The 23,459-nt window shown below is 40.2% G+C and overlaps 2 protein-coding genes across 2 annotated transcripts; one reads left to right on the top strand and one right to left on the bottom strand.

Moving 5' to 3' along the window:
* Positions 1 to 2,433: 2,433 nt before the first annotated feature.
* LOC106910047 (uncharacterized) lies at positions 2,434 to 4,008 on the top strand. Its single transcript, XM_014976599.2, has one exon. It carries the CDS (start codon positions 2,491 to 2,493, stop codon positions 3,454 to 3,456), a length of 966 nt encoding a protein of 321 aa, XP_014832085.2. The 5' UTR covers positions 2,434 to 2,490; the 3' UTR covers positions 3,457 to 4,008.
* A 46-nt stretch (positions 4,009 to 4,054) lies between these two features.
* LOC148158617 (uncharacterized) lies at positions 4,055 to 10,589 on the bottom strand. Its single transcript, XM_088006710.1, has 4 exons — positions 10,419 to 10,589; positions 5,274 to 5,471; positions 5,076 to 5,139; positions 4,055 to 4,836 (listed from the first exon to the last, which is right to left on the bottom strand). The coding sequence occupies exons 1-4, from the start codon at positions 10,587 to 10,589 to the stop codon at positions 4,448 to 4,450; spliced, it is 822 nt and encodes a 273-aa protein (XP_087862836.1). The 3' UTR covers positions 4,055 to 4,447.
* Positions 10,590 to 23,459: the final 12,870 nt, after the last annotated feature.

Below are 23,459 nucleotides of genomic sequence, written 5' to 3'. Positions count from 1 at the left end.
ACAAATAAAATGGCTTTGTTCCCAGAACCGCAGCTCTACCCTCAGCCACCAACCTCCCACCACAGCCGCTGAAGCCTGAGGACAGCAAACACAGCAGCCTGTCTGTAACTTTTCCTCCCCAAGGACGCGCCATCTCTCAAATGTTTGTGTTTCACACCGCTAAAATGTTTGTGTAGCACTTCCCCCAAAATAGCCTCAGCATGTTTAACAAGTCTGCCAAATAGATCTCTAAGGGTGGCTGCAGATTCAAAATGAATCCTGTGATTATTAGCTTGACGTGGCCATGACCAACTCATGCTGTTTGTTAGGAACATGCAGACGATCCAATGTAGATTATAATAACTAACTTCCAATGTCTGCCTTTAATCTTGCTTCAAATAGTGAATTGCTTACCGTTTGCAGACGGTTTCTCTAGCAGTAAGTATTGGACCACAGGAAGCATGATGGTTTTATGGAAGAGCTTTTGGGTCTATGGTGAAGGCAGCTGCACTGGAAGAAGAACCAGTACAGTTTGTGCAAAGATAATCTAAAGTCAAATTAATATCACTTCCACGTTCAAAATTACTTTTTATACTTGAACTTTGTGCAGACCTTTCTGGGTATTTATAAAAACAAATATCTTTGCCGTATTGTTTAATAATAATATTGTACACATGACTGGTTTCAGAAAAGTTTTCACCCGCACATACACCCCAACATGCCAAACCCATAGGGGGCAGCGTAGCACATAGCAGACACCTGTGTCAGCCAATCAGATTGCTTCAAAACAATCACAACTTCCTGTTAGGAATAGACCCTTTTCACAGTGACGTCAGACAATGGCCGCCATAACTCAAACCTGGGTATCTTTACTTCCGGTGTGATTTTGCCTTGGGAACCAAGCTGAAAAATTCCCGCATTCTCATAATCTTAAGGATATAATAAAAGGTAAGTTTAATAATAACAGCATTTAAGTGTTAGATAGCTGTTATTAATCATTGTAAAATCACCATTCTCTAACTGTGTATAAAATAAACAGCCTCCAATCGGAGAGTAAACCACCTAGCAGCAGCTTTAGCCACATTTAGGAAAAATATACTCTGTCAGCGCTGTAACGTTTAGAGGTTCACTTTCTGTGTTTTATAAAACAGTGTTTACGTGTTAGATAACCGTTATAAGTCATTGTCAATTTACCATTCTCCAACTGTATTCAAAGGAACCAGCCTCCGATCGGAGTAAACCAGCTAGCAGCAGCTTTAGCCACAGTTAGTAAAGATATACACGGCCGCCTGTCAGTGATGTAACGTTTAGAGGTTCACTCTCTGTATTTTATAAAACGGTGTTTACGTGTTAGATAACCGTTATAAGTCATTGTCAATTTACCATTCTCCAACTGTATTCAAAGGAACCAGCCTCCGATCGGAGTAAACCAGCTAGCAGCAGCTTTAGCCACAGTTAGGAAACATATACACCGCCGCCTGTCAGTGATGTAACGTTTAGAGGTTCATTTTCTGTATTAATGGAAAATAAAGGGCAGCTTCCAACAACGTTGTTTAGAATAGTATTTTAAATATTGACTTAAAAGTTTTACATGCATCATTCACATATTCTGATGTGATTCATAATTTCTCTTTTTGTTTTGTTGTATTTTTCCATCTTTCTCAGCAACGACCCATCTATCAAACAACCATGGCACAATCATCAAGCCGTTGCTATTGTAGTGTGCCATGCTGTTCAAATAACAAACAAAAACAACCCTATTTGAGCTTCCATGACTTTCCTGTGGACGTGGAAAAACGTGCCCGCTGGGTAAGAGCAATCAGGAGAGATGAAGGAAAAATGTTTCAAATCCTCAGAGGGAGCACCTTTGTCTGCAGCCAGCACTTTACCCCAGAGGATATAAGTACAACAGCCAGTGGAAGAAAACGGATTAGACAAGGAGCTGTGCCTTCTAGATTTCACTGGAATGATTGGGGTAAATGGAGGAGAACATTGTTGAACAGTTTTTAAAAATATTATAAACAAAAATATATTATGATCATGAAGTGACTCAACATATTTTTCACATCTAGGGAGAAGTTCACAAGCTCGTGAGTCTGTTTACAGGCGAACCAAAAAGTCTCTCAGTGCTGCTGTTCAGGATGACTCACAGAAGATTGCTGACCCTGAGGACTCCTCAAAGGAAAAATTGCCTGCAGGTCCAATGGCAAAAGACCATGACTATGCCTGTCATTCTTTTCCGGGTTAGTATTACATAAAGTTTCTTGTAGAAAAATTATATGGCAATGAATCATATTGTAACCGTCTAGAAAATATAGTGTTTTTTGAGTTTAACACAAAAAATGCATATATACGTACACACACGCACACGTGTATCCTGTAATGAGGACAGTGAAAAATTATAGATGTTTGTGTGAAGTCTATTAACATTTATTTTTCTTTCCCTTAGGTGAACTACACGGTGCCATACAGAGAATTAAAGAGTTGGAGTTCCAAGTGTTATCACTTGAAATGGAAATCCAGGAGCTAACTCTTCAAAAGAAGCAGCCAGTGATTTTCAGGTTTTGTTTGACAGATGAAGATTTCCGTTATTACACCAAATTCACCTCAAAAGAGGTCTTCAATGTGTTTTGGGAGTCAGTTTACCCTTCTGCTTCAAGGCTAGTGTATTGGTCCAAGGCACAGCGGACTGCAGAAGAAATACCTAGTCCACAGCAAAAACTTCCACTCATTGATGAACTGTTTATGTTTCTTTGCCGTGTTGCAGCTGGACTTCAGGAGAAGACTTTGTCGACCATCTTTGAGGTCAGTTTGTCTACAGTTAGCCGCACCATTTTAACATGGACTAGTTACCTTTACCTGGTTCTTGGTTCGCTGTCATTGTGGATGACAAGAGAGCAAGTTCAGGCCACCATGCCTGACAAATTTAAACAGTACTGCCCTCACGTGCGTGCGATTATAGACTGCACTGAGATCCGTTGTGAAACTGCATCCTCCCTCACACTACAGTCAGAAACCTTTTCAAACTACAAAAACCACACCACCTTTAAAGGTCTGATTGGCATTGCTCCTTGTGGGATTATAACATTTGTATCCAGACTGTACACAGGCTCCATCTCCGACATAGAAATAACTCGAAAATCACAGATATTAACGTTACTTCAGCCTGGAGATGGGGTTATGGCCGACAAGGGTTTCCAGATAGAGAAGATTCTGTCAGAGGTGGGAGCAACGCTTATCATTCCTCCACTTAAAAAATCCACCCAACTCAGCATGGAGGACACCCAGAAGACCCACGCTATTGCTCGGCTGAGGATTTTAGTTGAAAGAGCCATACAAAGGGTGAAAGAGTACCATATCTGGGATGGTCTTGTTCCTCTTTCTATGGTAGGCTCAGTCAATCAGCTGTGGGTCATCTGCTGTCTACTTTCAAACTATCAGGGGCCTCTGGATCTAAAAGGAGACAAACCTGTGTAGGGCCTCTTCTCCTGCAAGTCACAGCCCTTGGATGAGCATTAATGTAAACAGTTGTGTTATAAACAAAATCTCTCCATATATATGACCTGTATTTGTTTTTATTATAGAATAAATGAGTAGATGTGTACAGTTCTATCAAATCTATTGTAAATAGCTTATCTTGAGGAAGCTACATATGTACAACCTTTACATTTAAATTGCACTTTCTTGTACATTTTACACATCTGTCAATGAAGTATTTGAAGGAGAGAAAATGTTCAAATTAAAGTTTTTATTGTGGAACAGACGATTTGTGGTCATCAATTGCAAACATTAATAGAATAATTATATTACAAAATGAACATGGAGCATACGCAAATGGCCTCAAGTTCACAACTTTAGCCCATTTGTGATAGGGAGAGTATTTACAAAAGGCCTATCAATTTTATAACAATCATTTTCTCAAGGTTTACCATTTAAGAAAACATCCATGTAGATGTCATGATAGAAATGATCGAGCCTCTGTCTCATTGAGAGGATAAGCTCCTCATCCCTAAATATTCTCTCAACTGTGAAGTCAGTGTGGGTATCTAATAAAATCACACCACTGAAGTCCGCTTACAGCCAATTGGCCCTGAACCTGATAATAGTATTTATGACTCTTCTTAAGGCAAGCCTGGCCTTTAATTGTAACTAGGTGATTAACTTGTGCCACATTGTCAACATTGCAACTCTTTACCTCAGCTAACCCAAATGGAGGCATTTGCTTTGGGTTGAAGACTTTAGCATCAGGGCTAGCTCCAAGGTGAGGTGCCTCAGGATGAATGATAAACCCACATTGCATCACAGAGACATCAAACAAATCTGAATATTGCCTCAGTATTTCAGGTTCCAGATCCAACCCTCTTTTCATAGCGGCTGTCTGCGGAGTTCCTCTGAGAATACGAGTTGCCAAGGCCTTGGCAGAAGACTGACCACGCACATGGCATACTTCACGGAACCTGCTGGTAAGTCAGGGTTTGCGTACCTCTGTCCACAGCTGGCATTCTGATTGCTGTCTGGTTTCTGCTTCAATAGCAGCACAGATCTTATGTGATATCTTAAGGCTCTCTAAATGGCAAAGTTGCCTATAATTAGGCTCAAAATCTAGTGGAAACCTAAAGCTGTAGCCGTCAACAGGTAATTGAGGGAACTCAGGGGCATCTGGATGTTTGATTATGTCTCTGCTCATTTCAGGAGGGCACTGATATGAGAGCACAGAACCAAATGGCACAGGACCAAATTTAGAGTCCACTAAAGTAAGGTTTTGCAGTCCATAAAGCAACTTGCATATTCCTGGTTGTGGACGGATTTCTTTTAGTTTCTCCCCGCTGGCTTCAATATGAGGATCTGGAAGAGGACCTGCCAAGTGAGAGACGTAAATTTTTATGTAGATGTAATTATATCATGTGACCTTTCACACCATGACAGTCACCACCTCACTGTATGTTTATAATGAAAAAGCTGTTACAAATGTTAATAATAAAATGTTAATAATTATGTAAGCTAATATGAAATACAAAGCAATACATGCTATTCATTCTTATCTATGTTAGTCCCCTGCTATTCCCCTTTGAATAGCAGGGGACTCATTCCCTCACCTGCATACGCTCTGTACAGTGTGCACTTCACGCTAGTCCTAATCCTGGTTTTTTTCCCTTGCCACTGGTGTACACACTGTCATATCATTTGTAGCCTCTGGTGCAACTCCCTATAATCACAAATGATTTATTTAAAAATAAATCAATACAAGTGATTAGCCTAAAACCTAAAAAGTTAAAGAAATATTAATATCTGACCTTTGTCCTTGGACGGTGCCAGATCTGCAGTGAACTGGTGCACGACAGAGGCAATGGTACGGTCTTGTAGCCCATTGTACTGTAGTGAGCAGTTTGAAACAGAAGATCCACCATGTGATTGCACAGGGCTTTCCCAGCTGTGCAAGAACATGACATGTACTTCAGTTCCACAGGCACCACAATAGAATCAAGTGTAACCTGCCAATAGGGACATAAAAATTATTAATCCTGTTATGCTGTCATCAATTTTCTACTGCCAAGTGTGCAACTGCAGCAAAACAAAATAAAATAAAACTTAACCCTAATCAAAACATCTGATAATTATTCATCTGAGAAACCTGAAGGTAATGAGCTTCCTCATTTTTCTTCATTGACCTGTGACATCGTCCTCTCACTGACACCTTTCCCTCAACTGCAGAGAGACAGCAGGCGCAAATCGTGACACCGCACCTACTAATGGCACTTCCAGTGGCAGGTGTGACACCTGTCACAAGTGCCACTGCTTTTGGGACTAGCTGCCAGTGCTGCCACTGCGTTCGGCTGACTTCGGCTGACCTCGGCACCTCGTACTGGCACTTCCGCTGACACCTGCCATTAGTGCCACTGTTTTCAGGTCTAGCTGCCAGAGTTGCCACTGCGTTCGGCTGACTTCGGCTGACCTCGGCACCTCTTACAGGCACTTCCGCTGACACCTGCCATTAGTGCCACTGTTTTCGGAACTAGCTGTCAGTGTTGCCACTGCGTTCGGCTGACTTCAGCTGACCTCGGCACCTCGTACTGGCACTTCCAGTGGCAGGTGTGACACCTGCCACAAGTGCCACTGCTTTCGGGTCTAGCTGCCAGAGTTGCCACTGCGTTCGGCTGACCTCGGCTGACCTCGGCACCTCGTACTGGCACTTCATCTGACACCTGCCATTAGTGCCACTGTTTTCGGGTCTAGCTGTCAGTGTTGCCACTGACTTTGACACCTTCCAAGGGTTGCCACGACCTCATACTGGCACCTCCCACACCTCACGGACCGCTCTCGCCTATTTTTGCTGACGAGATTTAGGGCGGCCATCTTATAGCGTTCGACCGCTCCACTCAGCGTTATATGTTTAACAGGCACAATGACGTATTTGAAGATTTAATCTTTCATAACACGCTGTTTTGTTACTGGAAACCTTATACATGCAGCCATATTTATAAACAGTTGTATTTTTAAAGTATTTTTAATTGTATTATACATACTTCAGCATATTTAAATATGCTTAGTGGGGAAAACAATAGAATAGGAATAGAATATTCTTTGGTGACAGCTTCTGTGTCAGATTTAATATGAATGAATTTATAATTAATGAAAATAATGGTGGATCTGGCACAAAGTATTGCATTTCCTCTTAAGTATTCTGTTCCCTTAAAAAAGCAAATATGCCCTGGTCTATTTTTTATACAGTCTCAAATTTCAGTTTCCAATAAACAGCCTCAGTGAAAATATGTTGACAGTTGCCATAAGCTGTCACTTGTGCCACGGGCTTCTGGGTAAGGTGCCACTTGTGCCACCTTACCACTGGGTAAGGTGGCACAAGTAAGGTGGCCATGGGTGCCACAGGCTGCTAACCTCATTCTCTATCTGTTTCAGACAGAATGTAGCATATGAATAACTTTAGTTCAAACAAATAGAAATAAAATATATCTTAATTACAACATAATTCTCATACATATTTAAATATACAGCCGGTGTTCAGACTTAAACAGAGAAAGACAACTCCTGCACTGTCAGATGGGACCTCTTCATATATATATGAAATAGACAACTTTATCATTACTTACTATGTACACCGGAACTAAGGATACACAGCTTCGAGCCAAAACGGAAGTTGTGTGACGTCATGTGAAAAGGGTCTATTCCGTCCTATCTGAGCTCTTCACAAGAAACATGCAAAGGTAATAAAACGAAATAACATGGAGACATGAAGCAACACGGTCATATTTTTCTAAAAGCAGCAACTTTGAACCTGAACAGCTGAACCAGATCTCTGACACCAGAGCTGCGCTACTGTCAAGCTATGAGGCTTGTTGAGCTCCGTCAGGCTTCGGAAGCTAAAGCCCGAACCGCAACCGAACCCCGTTAGTCTCTGACACTAACGACTTGAAAATAAGATAAATACATTGTCCGTTAGAATGTTTAGATACTTAAATAGCACATTTTTACAAGAACAATGTCAGAGAATATTGCCTACTAGCATAAGCTAAGGTTAACGTTAGCCACAAAGTTTAAGTAAAACTCACCTTTGTGTCAGTGAATGTATAACGAGGCGAACATCTTAAAACCTTTCTCCAGCTGACTTGTTGGGGCTTCGGATCGATGTACAAACCTTGGCCAAGCACTGCAACCACCTAATGTAAATGATATTTGTATTTGATCGGAAACAATCGAGCCGCTTTTCCCCGAACGCGGAAGCTGAGGTGTAAAGAGTCCATATGGCGTCAGGAGGTTCATTTGTGTGACATATAGGTTAAATTATTTTTAAATGGAGTTATTAAGACCAAAGTCGATTGGGAATCGTGTCAAAGCACATTGATATACTGACACATTATTTGTTGCTGACTTTATTTCCGGTTTCCCATGGACACACTCAAGCACAAATATCTCCACTTTAGCGAGCTACTCAACAGGATGAGGTCCTGATTTAATAAAGTCATTTACACAAATACTATACAATCTTCAGATTTGTTTTTTCCTGGGAAATTTAGCAGACACAAGCAGCTTCTCCACACAGTATGCTGAAAATGCCAATAAAATGGCCACCCAGCTGAACCACATGCCTCTGATTGATAATGTAAAATCTGGAGTCAAACAAGCGAGGGCAACTAGAGAGGCAGCCTAACAAGTCATTATCAGTCTGTGGATGGCAGCATTAACAGGATATTTTCTTTAATTGACTGATTTTTAAACAATGATAGGAAAATTTAAAGGCCATCCGTCGTTTTTATGGATTACTTCACCCACATGATCGCAGTGCAGACATTTTCAACTTTAGACCCGGTGGTAAAAACCAATCCCATGTGAGTATCATCTCTAACCTGGACAATAAAACCAGGGCATCTTATTATCCCTGAAGAGTTTTGGACAGGAGGCTTTGGAGTGAGTCTGGTGCTGGATTTTTGTGTCAGCAAAAATCCCTCGTTCAGAGAGTCTTACCAACTTCCGATCACTTGATTTGGAGAAAAGTTCCCTGATTTCAAAACTGGCGGAAGTGCCGCTTGTAATCCCAGTGTCCAGAGTGGCAAAGAGTGCTGATTCTTCCACCAAATCAACATCAAAACTTAGAGACATTTAATTAAAAACCTGAATAATTCAGGTCGATGCGGCCCAGGATGAAGCTGTGGGACTTTCAGGTCACTGTAGTTAATCGTTCCTAATTTAAGTGCAATCGTTTAATTTAATTATTTATGTGTAGTTACTGGGGCAGAAGTTGGTGGGTTTCGTCAGTGGAGAGAAAAAGTTACATGTATTCATCTGCTTAATGTGTGATGATGACATGAAGTGGATTCTCTGTTCAATATCAAACTGATTGAATTATCATTTTAGAAATGAAATGATTTTATGACAGATTTTCTTTTGATGCCGTCAGTCAAAATGACTCAACCTCTAGACTGACATCTGAAAAACACAAAAACGATCTTTGTAGATCTCTGTAGTTCATTTTGTGAACACAAAAATGCTTTGAAAGAACAAAGGCAGAAAAAGACACAAAATAGTGGAAAGATTGATGAATAAATAGGAAGTAAAAAAAACCAAATCCCAATGATAATTAATTAAAGTTAAAAATAAAAGCACATCTTGCTCTGTTTGACTTTGCCAACAATAAAATCCAGTGTGCTTTCTTTGAAAGGTCCAGGATTTCATCGGATGCTAGGGTTGAAGCATGTGATTTTTATTTTCAGCCAGCTTTATAGCTTCAGAGGTTGTTCAAGTGTGAACATGCCTGTGGACAGAAGCGACGAAGTTAAAAGTAAGATTTACCCCCTACAGGTAGGAACCAAATACCAGCCCAAACCCTCAGACAAAGTCTCATGTCACATTTAATCAGATAGCAAATCTGCTGCACTAGTAAACCGGGGTGTTCATGACTTCCTATGACACATTTCAAATCGCTTCTTGAAGAAGATGCATCCATTTCTTAGCACAACTTGTTAATATGTCAGGCTGAAGGCTGGGAAAGCCTTTTCACGTGGCTCATAAAGACCACAAGATGTTGACAATAAAGGCCAAAAACACAAAGACACGCTGTAATGTGACGGTGATCAGAGGACGGGAAGCAACTGAGGACAACTTGGACAAGACGCAAGCAAGTCCATCACTGAGGACAAACATCATGAAGGGAAATTTAGGGAGATCAAGTCATGTTTTTGGGAGGAAGTTGGAGTACCCAGAGAGAGCCGACTCATGCAAAGGGAGAACATGCAAACTCCACATTTAGATCTACGCAATTAAATATAAACGACAGCCGTGACAAGGGAGGAAAATATCACATGATCTTCTTTTACAAATCAAGCAGAAATGTTTACTCTGGCATCAACATTCAGCCATTTTCAACCATCTTTATTGAATTTTCCTGTTTTCAAAGATCTTTTTTTATATATAAATTATGCACATTTACATTACAGCTGCAACTCTTTTATTTTGGGGTTATTTCTCTGTCCTCTAAATTAAACTTTGTTTATTTAGTGCTCATCTTTCTTCCATGTTTCTGTTGTGTTGTGTGTGTTTATATATGTTTTTCCAATTCCCCCCAATCACCCAGCCCACACGTGGCCCCACCCCCTTTCAAATCTAATATCCTGGAGTCATAAGTTGGTTTTATGCTGGAGGGACTTCACGTCTGTCTTTGAACTGGCGCCGATGTTTGGGAGTTAAAGCTTTTTTGAATTGCCTCCACAGTGAGATCTTTTTCCTGGGTCTCTCTCCTTGTTCGCAGATATTTTCCTCAGATGGCTCTTCAGCTGCTCGAGTTTCTGGTTCCTGAGATGTTGGGATTATATCTTCCTGTAATGTAGTCTCTGTCTGTGGTGGTGATGTTGTCTGTTCTTTCTTTGGGCCACTCTCCCCTCTGTAGGAACTTAATGAACCTCATTTTGATCGGTGTCTATTGGTGTTACAGCGGTTTCCAGTTCATCTTCCATTGCCATCTTTCTCTGTTCAGATTCAGATTTTGTCATTTTGTCATCTTGCTGGTCCCCGTCTTGCTGTATGTCAGGGACCATTTCATCTTCAGTCGCCTGCTCTAGTTCATCAATCGCCGTTTCATTTCTCTGGATGTCAGTTTTCATGATGGCTTTCTGATCGTCATCTATAACTCCTTCACCGTTTAATCCAAAAAACTGTTCTTTATTGAAGCTTTCTAATTGAAAGGCAGCATCCAATGCTGCCTTTCTAATTTCATCTTCAGAGATTTGCTGTGGGCTGGAGATATTTTTTCTATCAAATTAACATAATTTTCGATGCCAGCTGTCTCATCTCCAACTGTTTCTGGTACAGAAACTTCTTGCTGCTCATCACTTTCTCCAGAAATGTTGTCATTGTTCAGGGTTTCTGATAGCTTGGTCTGCTGATCCTGATGTCCATTCACTTGTTCCTCAGAGGGCTGGTTATTCAGCAATGAGCTCAGTTTGTGTCGACGTCGTCTGGTAAACTGGTTTTAATTGACATCTGGTTTCCAGTTTCTCCTGTGAGTTGTCTTGTGCCTCTGTCTGAACCTGAACAGAAACCATTGACTTTTTGCGCTGCCTTCTCTCTGCGAGTACTTCCTTATCAGATTGTTCTGCTGTTTAACCTTATCAAATAATTTATGGTTCAGACTGACCACCTCATCAAGCTGTTTCATCAAATGTTTCTGTACTCTGATATATTCCAATTCGCGCTCCTTAAATTTGGCTTCGTACAAACGTGTTGCTTGAGCTGTTTTTTCAGAAGAGTGATAAGTACATCAAATGTTGGCTAGCAAAAAAAAATCCCCACATCGTTTTTGCGCCGCCTCCGGTGCAGCGCCCCTATGCGTTGCGTACTCTGCATACCCACTTTTAGCACCACTGATGAAAAACGTGGCACCAGTTTAGCGCCAGTGAATCATTCCTGTTTTCTCCAGGATATTCCAGGGTCGTCGCTCATCGAATGTACTTAAAACCCACAGAGTGACGCCAGGCCTGATTCACTCCTGAAAATGACAAACTGTGTCCAAACGTGTGTTTAAAACCGACCACATCCTGCTGAGACCTCCGGCGCTCCGACCCGAGCCGATGCATCTCCTCCACACGCAGAGATAAGGCTTTTACTGCAGCAGGAAGAAAACTTTGCCTCTGAGCTGCTGGGCCACATGAAAGGAGCTGTCAGAAATCACACCTTGGTTCTGGACAGAGGGCAGAACCCGGCGCGCCGCTCCTCCGACCTCTGGGACTGCTGTTGTTTCAGCAGACAGTAAATCCCATCGATGTTCGCGTTTTCCCTCGATGCCAGATGAAGATCTTGAAATAAATTCAGATTCTATTAGTGCAGCGTTAAATATTTTTAGTCACTCATTTCAGAAAGGGAAAATAAAATCATAATTTAGCACAAAAAAAAAATCCAAAAATCATAATCATAATTTGAAGACAACAGACTTCACTGGCCCTGAATGAATGTATTCAAACTGAAAATTGTATTTTTCCAGATTTCTCTGTGTAATTTTCTGCTACTGCCACAACAGATGGATTCCTTTTAAGGGTTGGGGTTTGTATGTGTCTTTATTAAAGGTCCCACATTTTGAGGATTTCTCAGAGTTCAAAGTCATGTTTGCAGCAGAACTACAGTGTTTTTGGTTACATTTAAATTGTTGTCAAATGTGGTAAAGACCAGATGACATCTGTGATCTCCTGATGCACAAAACCGTAGAATCACAAGAGGATCTCACAATGACTGCAAGTTAAACGGAGACAGGCTCAGCGGTGACTGCGTCAAAATGACAGCAAAACCGAACCCAAAGAACATTTGACTGCAAGCCGAAACGACACAGAAAACAAAAACAGTCCATCAGTTTAAACATCTGAATGATGGAAACGAACCTCTCTTTGTGGTTTGGCAGAGTCTGTTTTCTTCCAAAGGAAAACAAAGAGAGGAGAGAAGAAGAAGTTTTCAAACCTGCTGAACACATCAACAATCACTTATTTGGAAAACAATACCTGGAAAAAGCCTGGATATGTCTTCACTTCAGACGTGATTTGAAATATTTTGGTTTAAAGTGAAAAGTCTCCGAGTTCAGCAGATAAGAAACAGACGTTCATGCGGCACATATGTGACTATATATCTGATTAAAAGAAAACAACCCCTTTATTTTGGGTTCTGAGTCTTTGTAGATGCAGCTGTTTTTGAAGAACTGTTTCTGGGGGCATCATCCTGAAGTCCTCCCGGTTTACGGTTTTATGTGTTTTCCGAAGAGATAAAGTGAGAGGAGAGCTGCTTGTCCACATAGCAGGAGATAAAATGAAGTTGTTCATCTTCTGGACTCCTTCATTTGGAAAAACACAACTCTGTAGATCAGCGCTTCTCAAACTTTCTCAGGCCAATTGATTAGCATTTTCCCCCATTTAACAAAAACTCAAATAGCACAACATCTTAATATACACAACCTGAAATGAAAATATTACCTCTTAACTTATCTTTGTTCATCCTAATGTGAAGGGTGGTATTGCTTTGTAAATGTTACTGGCCACTATAAAACTACTTGGGGCGTTTTGAGTTATTCATACTTTTTGAAAATATGGATTCTATGTTTGGAAATCAAAAAAGTTGTTTACCACAAATGTTTGTGCACTAATAACATATTAGGGTTATTGGTAGTGAAGAATCAAGTAAACTTAAGTTGCTTTGGAAGCCAACAAACATTTTCTTTCAGCCAATAGTCCAATATAAATAATTTCATTTTAGGTGTTAAGATGCAGTTAGTCAGCGTGGGGCGCAGCGCTGCTTAGCCGCTCGTCACCTTCATATTTCATTCAGCAACGCTGCAGACGGAGACATATTGTTGAAAAACTAAAGCTCTGCATCTCACCTGAGAAACTTCCCACCAGAATCTTCAGATTTTCTTTTATATGACCCAGTTTTAACCAATTTATCCATTATTATTTTTAAGCACAATCCCTTGGTAAGCTAACGGAAGCGTCACACTCTGAGCTGACGTCACAGCACCTTGTTTACATGCAGTACTTTGCGGACCACTAGGGGGCGTCGGCAAACCACAGTTTGAGAAAGACTGTTCTAGCAGAACCATTTCTGTCTGCAGACATTTGTTTCATGACTGTCAGCTTGGCATATCTGTCCTTATTTATGCTAAAAATACACCGAAGCTTCTGCTGTTATCTAAGGAAGTTCTACAGTTTCCTAACTTGTTGGTGAAGATATCGTTTTTAGTTTATTCCCAGCAACAAAATCTCAGAAAAAATAAAATAAATCGCATCCAGGGACCACACAGAATTACCCCAAGGGCAGCAGTTGGCCCCCAGGCCACACTTTGGACACCCCTGGTCCAAACTGAAAACCAGCTTCATGCCTTCCTGTCTGCTGCAGCTTATTAACGGAGATGAAGCTGCTGCACCCGGATGCGTCACATGACAACACTTTGTCCTGTCATGTGATGCACCCGCGTTCTTCTCTGTCACTTTAATGCTTCGACTAATTTTCCTGCTGAGAGACGAGAGACAGAAACGACCTTAATGGACCTCAACTGGAACACATTACCTGTGTTTGATACAATACAAAATGTGGAAGTGCTGATAAATACCACCCAGTTCACTGTCAGCTCCTAATCCAGCTGGGATCCCAGTACGCCCAGTAAAGAGTTGTGATTTTTAGATAAAGGTTTGATGGAGATGACATGTTCAGGTGAAAGCTGGTTCTGATCCTCTGATCCAAAACAACATGAGAACCAGTAAATGGATCATTAATTAAAGTATGGCAAGACGTCTTATCATTAAATCGCATGATCCAAATCAGAGCAACTTAAATTATTATATTATACACATTTACATCCATCCGTCTGTCCGTCGTTAGTAACATCCATATTTCTGCCCAGCCTTCTGTGTAAATATAGTTAAAAAGTTAAAGTCATCAAAGGTTCCACCATACATCTTTTAACCTTTTTAATTAAAAATATTAAATGTTAATTCACAAAATAATTTTTGCATTTTTAGCTGAACTCTGCAAAAACATAAAATCTTACCAAGTATTTTTGGTCTAGTTTCCAGTGCAAATATCTTAGTTCACCTGAAATATGACAAAACTAACTTACAGGTAAGTTTTCAGAAGGACTTTATTTTAAGTACACAATTCCTTAATAATGATTTTTAAAAAGTACTAATTCCACGGTCAGATTATCTCACAAATAAGACATTATTCCCATGTTGTAAGTGAAATAATCTGGCATTGAAACTAGAACTATTTAATCAATATTAAGGAATTATTGACCTAAAAGAAGCTTCTATTTCCTGCTGAAAAGTTACTTTTACGGTAAGTTTACAAACTACCATAAACATATGGTACTAAATATTTAGTTTGCTAACCAAATATTTAATTTAGAGCTTAATTTTTGGATTAATTATTATTAATAAAAGCATTTTTTTTCTTACAAAAGGCTAAAATAAACCATTTTTTTGATTGTGTGACCTCACATCATTTAGTTTTTCTTTTTGTGCTTAAAACTGACATCCTAATTAATTGAAGAGTTATCCTCCTTCCTTGGTTCTGGAAGATATTTCTGTTCGCGTCCTGAGGCTCAGTGGGACTAAAACGGCCTTTTAACACCCAGATAAATGATTCATCACATCTGCTCTGATGTTTACAGACCTCACACACGTCTGCAAAGCAAATGAGTGGAAAACAGCACTTTATTGATGAATGATGCAATATGTGCAGGTTCTGTTTGTTTAACAGCCTCCTGTCTTTACAACGGCATATTAAGGCCTCTGAAGGCGGAAAAACAAGGAACAGAAAATCTGAGTAAAAACAACAAAGAACAAAGATTTTGAGATGAATCTCAGAAATTTACCAGCAAATAAACTGGAAATTTCTGGACTTCAAAAATCTGAACATTTTGAGAACTTAAATTTAAACCGGGAGAATCCTCCCAGATCTTTAGATTAATTTAAAAAAAATTTTAAAAAATAACTTGGACACTTCTGACTTTGAAAAGTCAGAAATTTGCTAGCAAAAATCTGAAATGTTGACATTTGACACATAAATTTCTAGAAAAGTCAAGGAACTTTCTGAGTTTCAGAAGTCAAAAATTTGCTAGAATAAAACCAGAAATTTTGAGATTAATCTCAGAACTTTTCTAGAAAAATTAAGAAATTTTCTGAACTCCAAAAGTCTAAGGGCCTTTGTAGATTAAAAAATTAAAGCAAAATACTCTAAAATGTCAGTTTTTGTAGAAAATATCAGTTTCAAAAATGGAAAATGTTTGACTCTTTTTTTCTTGTAAGTTTACATATTTTTAAACTCAGAAATTTGAGTTTGAAAGTCAAATTTTTCAGAAATGTTTCCTCAGTCTGGCTGAGGAAACAGCCAGAGGAAACGCTGCAGGTTTAAGTTTTCCAGGCCTCCATTTATCAGCCACTAACAGCTTCATCTGGTTCTGCATCCCATCAAACCCGACCCAGCTGGACAGAACCATCCATCCATTGAAGCACCAGTTACTTTTGATTCATTTTGACTAAATTTTGTCTGTTTGCTTCGATTCTTTTAAACGAATTGAAGAGAGCTCTTCAGAGCTTTATCCAGTCCAGAGGACTCCAAAGTTCAGTCACACACTTTAAAACTTTCTCTGTTGAGTTTGAGCTGAGTCCTGCTTTAACTGGTTCTCTTGTCTCTCCAGTGAAGTGTTTATGTTAAAGTGTTCATAACCAAACACCCCTTTCTAAATCCAGAGTCACAATCTCCAAGTGCAAACCTTTGAACGGCATCCAGAAGGCGCTTGGATCCGGATCAGATGGACCAGAGTCCGTCTGGTCAACAACATCTGTGCAGTTCTGCTCCCTCCCTGGGAGGAACTGTTAAGCAAAACATAAATACACAACAGAAATAAGACATTTCTCCTTCCAAAACATCACAAACACATCTGACTGCGTTATTATTTAAAATGACCTGCTACGTCTCCAACCATTTCCAACCAAAACAAAACTAAAGATTCTGCACATTTCTCCTCTTACATCCTGACTGAGCTACCGCTTTAAACATTTAGCTTCACGAAACTAAGACTAACCAGAGGTTGGTCATTTGCCAACATAATACGGTCGGAGAGGGAAATAAAACAAACAGCAGCAGTGAAAATAAATGACCCGCGAAGCCAGAGAGGTTATCAGGAGAGAGTTAAACCAAACGCTTACTGATCGCTCATTTCCCGACCCGCCTGCACTAAAAAGGCCAAGGGAGGCAGCCTCTGTTTATTCAGACTTAAATTAAACGGACGGATTCATTTCAGCAGACGCAAGTGGGGAAACCGAAGTCCTAAATAAATCAGACTCAAAGTGAGACAGCAGAGAGGCTCTAAACGTCCTGCAGCTGCTGCCCACAGTCTGATAACGAGATGACAGATTTACTTCGAGGCTGAAAATCAAACAAAGCACACAACTATGAGACGAGAGCCTGATTTATGCACAGCTCATTACTCCCAGCAGGTTCACACACACACACACACACACACACCCACCCACACACACACACACACACACACACACACACACACACACACACACACTGCTGCTTAACTTTGATCAGATTCAGATTCTGCTGCAAACGTTTATTAGTTCAGGGTGTTTAAAGTATCACTTATCTTTGTTAGCTTAGCATGTTGGGACAGAAACATTCTACAACTTAAACTTCCAGTTTGATCAACTTTTCATAAGAAAAATAAAGTTTACTAAACGAGAAACTCTCCTCTCAGCAGGTAATATTAAAGGGGCAGCTTTACGTATTTTCACAGTACATTGTGCCATTTTGTAGCACATTTAAGTAATTACGTCACCTTCAGTTGTTATAGAAATTTTATATTTGTCAAACATGACTTCGCAGTTTAACGCCTTGTAGTTCCCACAGCTAAGTTAGCCTGGAATCGAGTAGCATTAGCGATACTTAAATGACTTTTTTAAGGCATTTCCTGCTCTTCCAGAGAACCAGTTCAGTATCTAACAGGAGCACATCTCCTGTTAGATACAAAAAAATGCACAAAAAACAACCAATCAGAGGCAGGAGGAGGGTCTTAGCACCGTCAGTCAACCTCGTCAACAGGCTGCTAAATGAGCTAACAGTGGAGAAACAACTTACAGTCATAGGAAAACTATCGCTGTAATCTGTGACTACGCTAATTAGTCTGAGCACATAGTGCCACACACAGGGGTGATTGACAGCGCTAAGACCCGCCTCCTGGCTCTGATTGGTTGTTTTTAGTTAGAACTGGAAGAAAATACAGGACTTTGTTGGTTCATCTCATAACAAACTGTCACAATATGATGACAGAACCAACAAATATGTAAAATATATTTTTACAAGAGTTACATAATGAAGCTTTAATTGTTTGAGTACTCGAGACATGCTAAGAAAAAAATATGAGAATAAGTTGAAACAATACAAGAATAACGTCATAACATTCCAACTTCATTCTCATGTTATTCTGACCTTATTATTGTAATATCTTCTTATATGACTTTATTTTTGCAATGGCTAATCTGTGATTTCTTCTTAGTGTGGCTTTAAGACTGTCGTAACAGTTTTATAACAATATGTTCTTTTTACTTTGTGAAATCCTTTCTTCTGCTTATAAAAAAGAAACAAAGTAACTTTTACTCAAAATTTGTAGTTGGGAACTTTCTACTTTCACGTGAGTAACATTTTACAGAGGTAGTTTTGCTTGTATTTAAGTGGAATTTTATGAAGGTAACTACTAAAACACACATTGCTGCAGCAGCATTCCCCTGCAGAATGCCTCAGGTGACGTGGTTGTAAAAATCCTCCAGGTCCGCAAAACATTCGTTTCCCAAGACGTGAAGGTCATCTGACGCCTTCAGGAGCTCGCAGAGGGAAAAAGGTTTGGCATCCAGAGCATCCTTTCCCTGGAGTTAACTTTCCCGGAGAAGCTGGGAAGTGTGGTTGCCTGCTCTCTCAGATCTCTCTTTACAAAGTAAAACATCTTTCCCTGTAGGAGAACTTGAGAGATGACCTCTGAACTGCGCGGTAAGGCTTAGGAAAACTTCACGGTTTAACCTTCTCCACATCTTATGAATCTCTTTCAGTTTGACGAGGACAAAAAAAAACAAATGACAAAAATGTCCTTCTGAAATCCTTTGAAAGGCAAAAATCACAAAGACCAGAAGTTGTTTTGAAGCCATCAATTCCTCCCGGAGTAAAGAAAACATCAAACCGAGTAGCTGACGCAACCAATCGTCTTGTGACAAACTGCTTCTTTCAAACAGCTTTCATGGTCTCTTATTGGATTTTCATGGCTGCCAGTGAAGGATTAGAGATCTAACATATCAGGTGTGTCTGTGATTTAATTTGCCTAAATGTTGACGCCACTAAACAAGCTACACAATGATCTGAAGAAGAAGAATCTCTGGTGTTTATCCAAGCATTTAGATGTTTTTCTGTTAAGTCAAGTTTAGTGCAGGAAGATAAAATTAGCTCAGTTCTGATTCACTTGAGGATTCTTAAGTCACGCAACCTGTTGGTGTAATCTGATTACACTGGAGGTCACTATGAGGTTCCTTTTGTTGGCTGCTTTGATCAAAATGCCAGAGCAGGAGCTAAGGCTGCATTCACACAAACCCAGTTTAGTTCACTTTAATCCAACTCCAGTTTGTTTGTTTGGAAAGTCCGGTTCGTTTGGCGAGGTGTGAATGCGCAATAAAACTCTGACCTGGACCAGAAAAATAACTGGTTTGTCTACTAACCTTGGTGTTGGTTTGGTTGAAGTGAACTCTGATGCCATAACAAACGCCAAGCGGACCGGAGACCGCTCCAAAAGCAGGAAGTGGACTACAGCGCAGTGCATTCTGGGTAATTACAACAAAAACAAAACCGAGAGTCTAGAGCTAGTGGGAGAAATGGCTGTTACTTTTTCCAAAGACAAAAGAGAAAACCTAAAACCGCTAAGATCTGACTTTACTCCAGTTTTGTTTACATTTTGTGAAGAAGGAAATTGCGCTCTGTGTCTTTTCGGAGGTTTTTGTGTTGTTTCCTTCAGTGGTTCTTGGTGCAGCGCCCCCACAGACGAGGAGGGGAACAGCTTTGGTTGATTTGACAGTGCAGTGTGAAACACAACTTGCTGCAGCTGAAAATGTAGCAAATGTTGCAATTTTGTCCCCCAATCGAACCGAATCCACCAGACTATCAGGTGTGAAAGCAACCCAAGGCTGATTTCAGCAGCCCTGTTTAGTCCGCTTTAATAGTTTGTTTGGAAAGCGCAGTTCCTTTGCGGAGGTGTGAATGTGTAATCAAACTCTGATTGGTACCAAAAAAGCAAACTGTGGTCTGCCTACAAAACTCGGTCTTGGTTCGGTTGAAGAGAACTCTGGAGCGGTTCAAATGTTTACGTGAACGCCAAACGGACCGGAGATTGCTCCAAAAACAGGAAGTGGACTCTAGCGCAGGGAATTCTGGGTAAATGGAACCAAAACAAACGTGCTAGTACAGCGCTAGCAGGAGAAATAGCTCATGGTCTTTAACAAAGATGAAAGAGAAATCCTACAACCACTAATCAGACTCTGGTCCATTTTTGTTTACATTTCGTTAAGAAGGAAGTTACACTCTTCTGAGGTTTTTGTGTCGTTTCCTTCAGTGTTTCTTGGTGCAGCGCCCCCACAGGTAACAGGTTTTGGTGTTTGGTTTCCTCCAACATGAAGCACAGCGGCCAAACATGCCAACACTTTTTGGTCTCATCTGTACAAAGAACATTGTTCCAGAATCCCATTCTTCATTCAGATGCAGCAAAACAAAGTCATACTTCCATTTTCCTCTTGAAGAGCCGCTCTTGTTCACTCTTCTCCCTCCTCGTCCTTCAGTGAACTCTGAAACTTAACTTGCTGCAGGACAGTAAATTCTGCCATCTTGATTCAAATCACTGTTTAATTTACAAAACCCAACATAACTGATGGTATAATAGCAGGATGGATTTATGAAGACTGTTTATTCCTGCTGGTGTAAATTTGATCAGTCTTTTTTTATTTTTTTAACTTAAAAATGTTCCTGTCTCTCAGTAAACAACCGCTTTATGTTCCTCTACTAGCAAAAATAGATAAAGGTTGCTTGGAGGCTGATTGTGCAAAAACAATATAAAGTCTTATGAGGCTAAGCAAGGTGAGCGGGTTGAACCCAACACAGCTTCTCCACTACTTTTACCTCATTTTCTTGTTTTGTTTTGTTTTTTGGAACACTTTCTAAAATATGTTTATAGTCCTGAGGACCAAATGAGCAGCAATTCAACTTCTCTTTTCATCTGAAAAACAATAAAACTACCAAGCACACAATTACATGACTATAATTAGAAAACAACATCCAGAAACATCACGCAAACACACACCGCCATCTAACTCGGTCAAGTGCAAAAACAGTTGGAGAACAGAAACAGTTTAGATAAATCTGAACCTTAAGCAACGTCTGAACCCAAAACACAAACAGTGCGGCGGTCACTGTGCATTCATCACATGCCGGCTGCGTAATTTCAGAGCTGCAGTTTTAGCAGCGTAAGCAGACATTCTGTGAATTTTGTTCATGCTCAGAGCAGCTGTAAAACGGCTTCTGTGGGGGATGCAGAGTGATGGATGAGCCGCCGCCGTCACCGTGACGACCCCCGCCGTCACCGTGACGACCCCCGCCGTCACCGTGACGACCCCCAGCATCAGGGCACTGCTGCGGGTTTAAAGGAGACGATACAAAGATTCATCCAGGAGAACGTTTCTCTGCTCCTCAGGAGAAAAACCGGCTCTTCAGAGTTAGTTACATTTACTGAAGTTTTGAAAAAATTTACTTTTAGGAGATTTTTACTACGCTCTACTTCTTACTTTTGAGTGATTTTATTATAAAGTATTTCTACTCGAGTAAAATTTCTGGATTTTCTACCCACAGAGTGAAAAACAAACATGTTTTAACCAAAAATTTACCAGATTCAGACACACACACACCTGCAGTTTCTGTTAAAGTTTCATCTGTTTTTTTATTGAAGGAAACTGATTTGGAAACATTGTTTTTTCCCCCTGATTTTATTTTTGTTACATATACCTGCCAAAATTTCCACTTAACTTTATATTTTGGTTGGTCTGATTATATAATTTTTAAATATTAAATGATTGATCATTTGATCAGTTACTCAGTACTCAAGCATCATTTTTACCAAATACTTTTACTTGAGTAAAAATAAGTTGTGCTCGTCTTACTTTAGTGCATTTTTTACGTACTCTTTCCACATCTGGGATTTAGGGTGCGTTCACACTGCAGAACACATACAGGTCGCATTTACTGGCAGTGTGAACGGCCCCGGCAAAAAATCGGAATTGGGTCACTTCAGGCTGCAGTGTGAACGCACCCTTAGTCGTCCATACTTGATCAGAGGGATTACTGCAAAATTATTGATTCAATGCCTCGTCAGTATGAGGAAGTGCAGAAAAGTTAACGACTCTGATAAACAGCTGAATATATGATGGCAGTATGTCCTGCAAACCCTCAAGTTCCCCAGAGGTACCACACGTTTCTTTCTCCTACTGTTGCTATGGATACCCGACCTTTGATTCTGACTTTAAACCAAGGGATATTGATCTGGAGTCAGAGAATAATGCCTAAATAAATCCCTGTTCTTCCTTTGGGAATACCTTGAAAGGTTCTGGATGTGAAACCAACGTGGTGTGGTTCTGATCTGGACTGGATGAGACCCACAGCAGAGAAAACGTTATTGCTTCATCCGCGTTTTACAGACCCGCCTTCCTTGTGGCCATTGTGCCATTGTTCTAATTGGGAAAGTTTAGTCTGAGCATGTCGTGTCGATGTTTTTCTTCCCTTCCCGCAGAAGCAAATCATCACACCCGGGTCATTACGCAACATGAGAGCGCCGGGAGGCAGCGAGGTTCTGTGTGGACATGCAAAACGGTCCCAGATGGACCTGAAGTGGCTCCACAGGCTGGCGTTAGCGTTAGGCGCCAACTCTAAACCGGCAGAGAGAGGAGCCGTCTCTGCCGGTTTACAGACGGCTGAACCAGGAAGATTCCCCACCAAACTGTCAGAAACCAGAAGAGAAAAGGGAAAAAAGTAATTAGTCGTTATTTACTTCTTCATTGGACAAAGTAATTTTCTTATTAGTCTTTTTTTTTTTTACTTTAATTGTAATTTCATATTAAGTTGAAGCACAAACATCGTGCAATATGCATACATTGTTTATTGTTGGGTTTTCTCTTATTTTTCTCCCTTCCTGCAGGTGTAGAAACTGACTTTTACAGCATCATATTGTATTTTTTATCCTCCATTTCCTTTAAACTTTCTCCCCTTCATTTTCTGTCAATTACAGTTGAAATAATCCCAAAATAATCCCCAAAATGTTCTTTTAAATATACATCTAGTAGAGCATTGTAGCCAAAGCCGTAACGTTCCACTTGTGAAAGTAAATCTATTCATTAATCTTCAATAAATAGTTTTTCTTAAGTTGCTCGTTTTCTGAAATCAAACGACTTTCTTTCATTAAAATGATCCAAGTTTAATTTATTGCTCAGCAGGCAAAGAAAGAAGGTAAAACGGATCATGTTTTACCTTGATCTGTTCAATCCCTCTGAAAAGTCGAAAACCCGGCAAAAAATGTTCAGTTTGTACAAACTGTAGATGCAGAAGCACACAGCTTCAGTTATTACAGCTGGACACCAGCGATCAGGCCCAAAACCTGGAAGCAGTGCTGGACTCTGCCTGAACCTTCAGAGCCACATAAAGACGGTTACAAAGTCGGCCTTCTATCACCTGAAGAACATCTCCAGGAGTAGAGGACGAATGTCTCAGTGAGATCTGGAGAAACTCATCCATGCATTTATCTTTGGTCGCATTGATTACTGCAACAGCATCTTCACAGGTCTGTATAAAAAAAAATAATCAGCTGATCCAGACTCTGCTGCTGGAGTTCTGACTAAAACCAGGAAGTTAAGAGAACA

The sequence above is a fragment of the Poecilia mexicana genome, unplaced genomic scaffold, assembly GCF_051168715.1.
Source record: "Poecilia mexicana isolate PSO_F unplaced genomic scaffold, ASM5116871v1 scaffold_6, whole genome shotgun sequence".
Lineage (NCBI taxonomy): Eukaryota > Metazoa > Chordata > Actinopteri > Cyprinodontiformes > Poeciliidae > Poecilia > Poecilia mexicana.
This window is presented reverse-complemented; position numbering and strand designations above follow the sequence as displayed.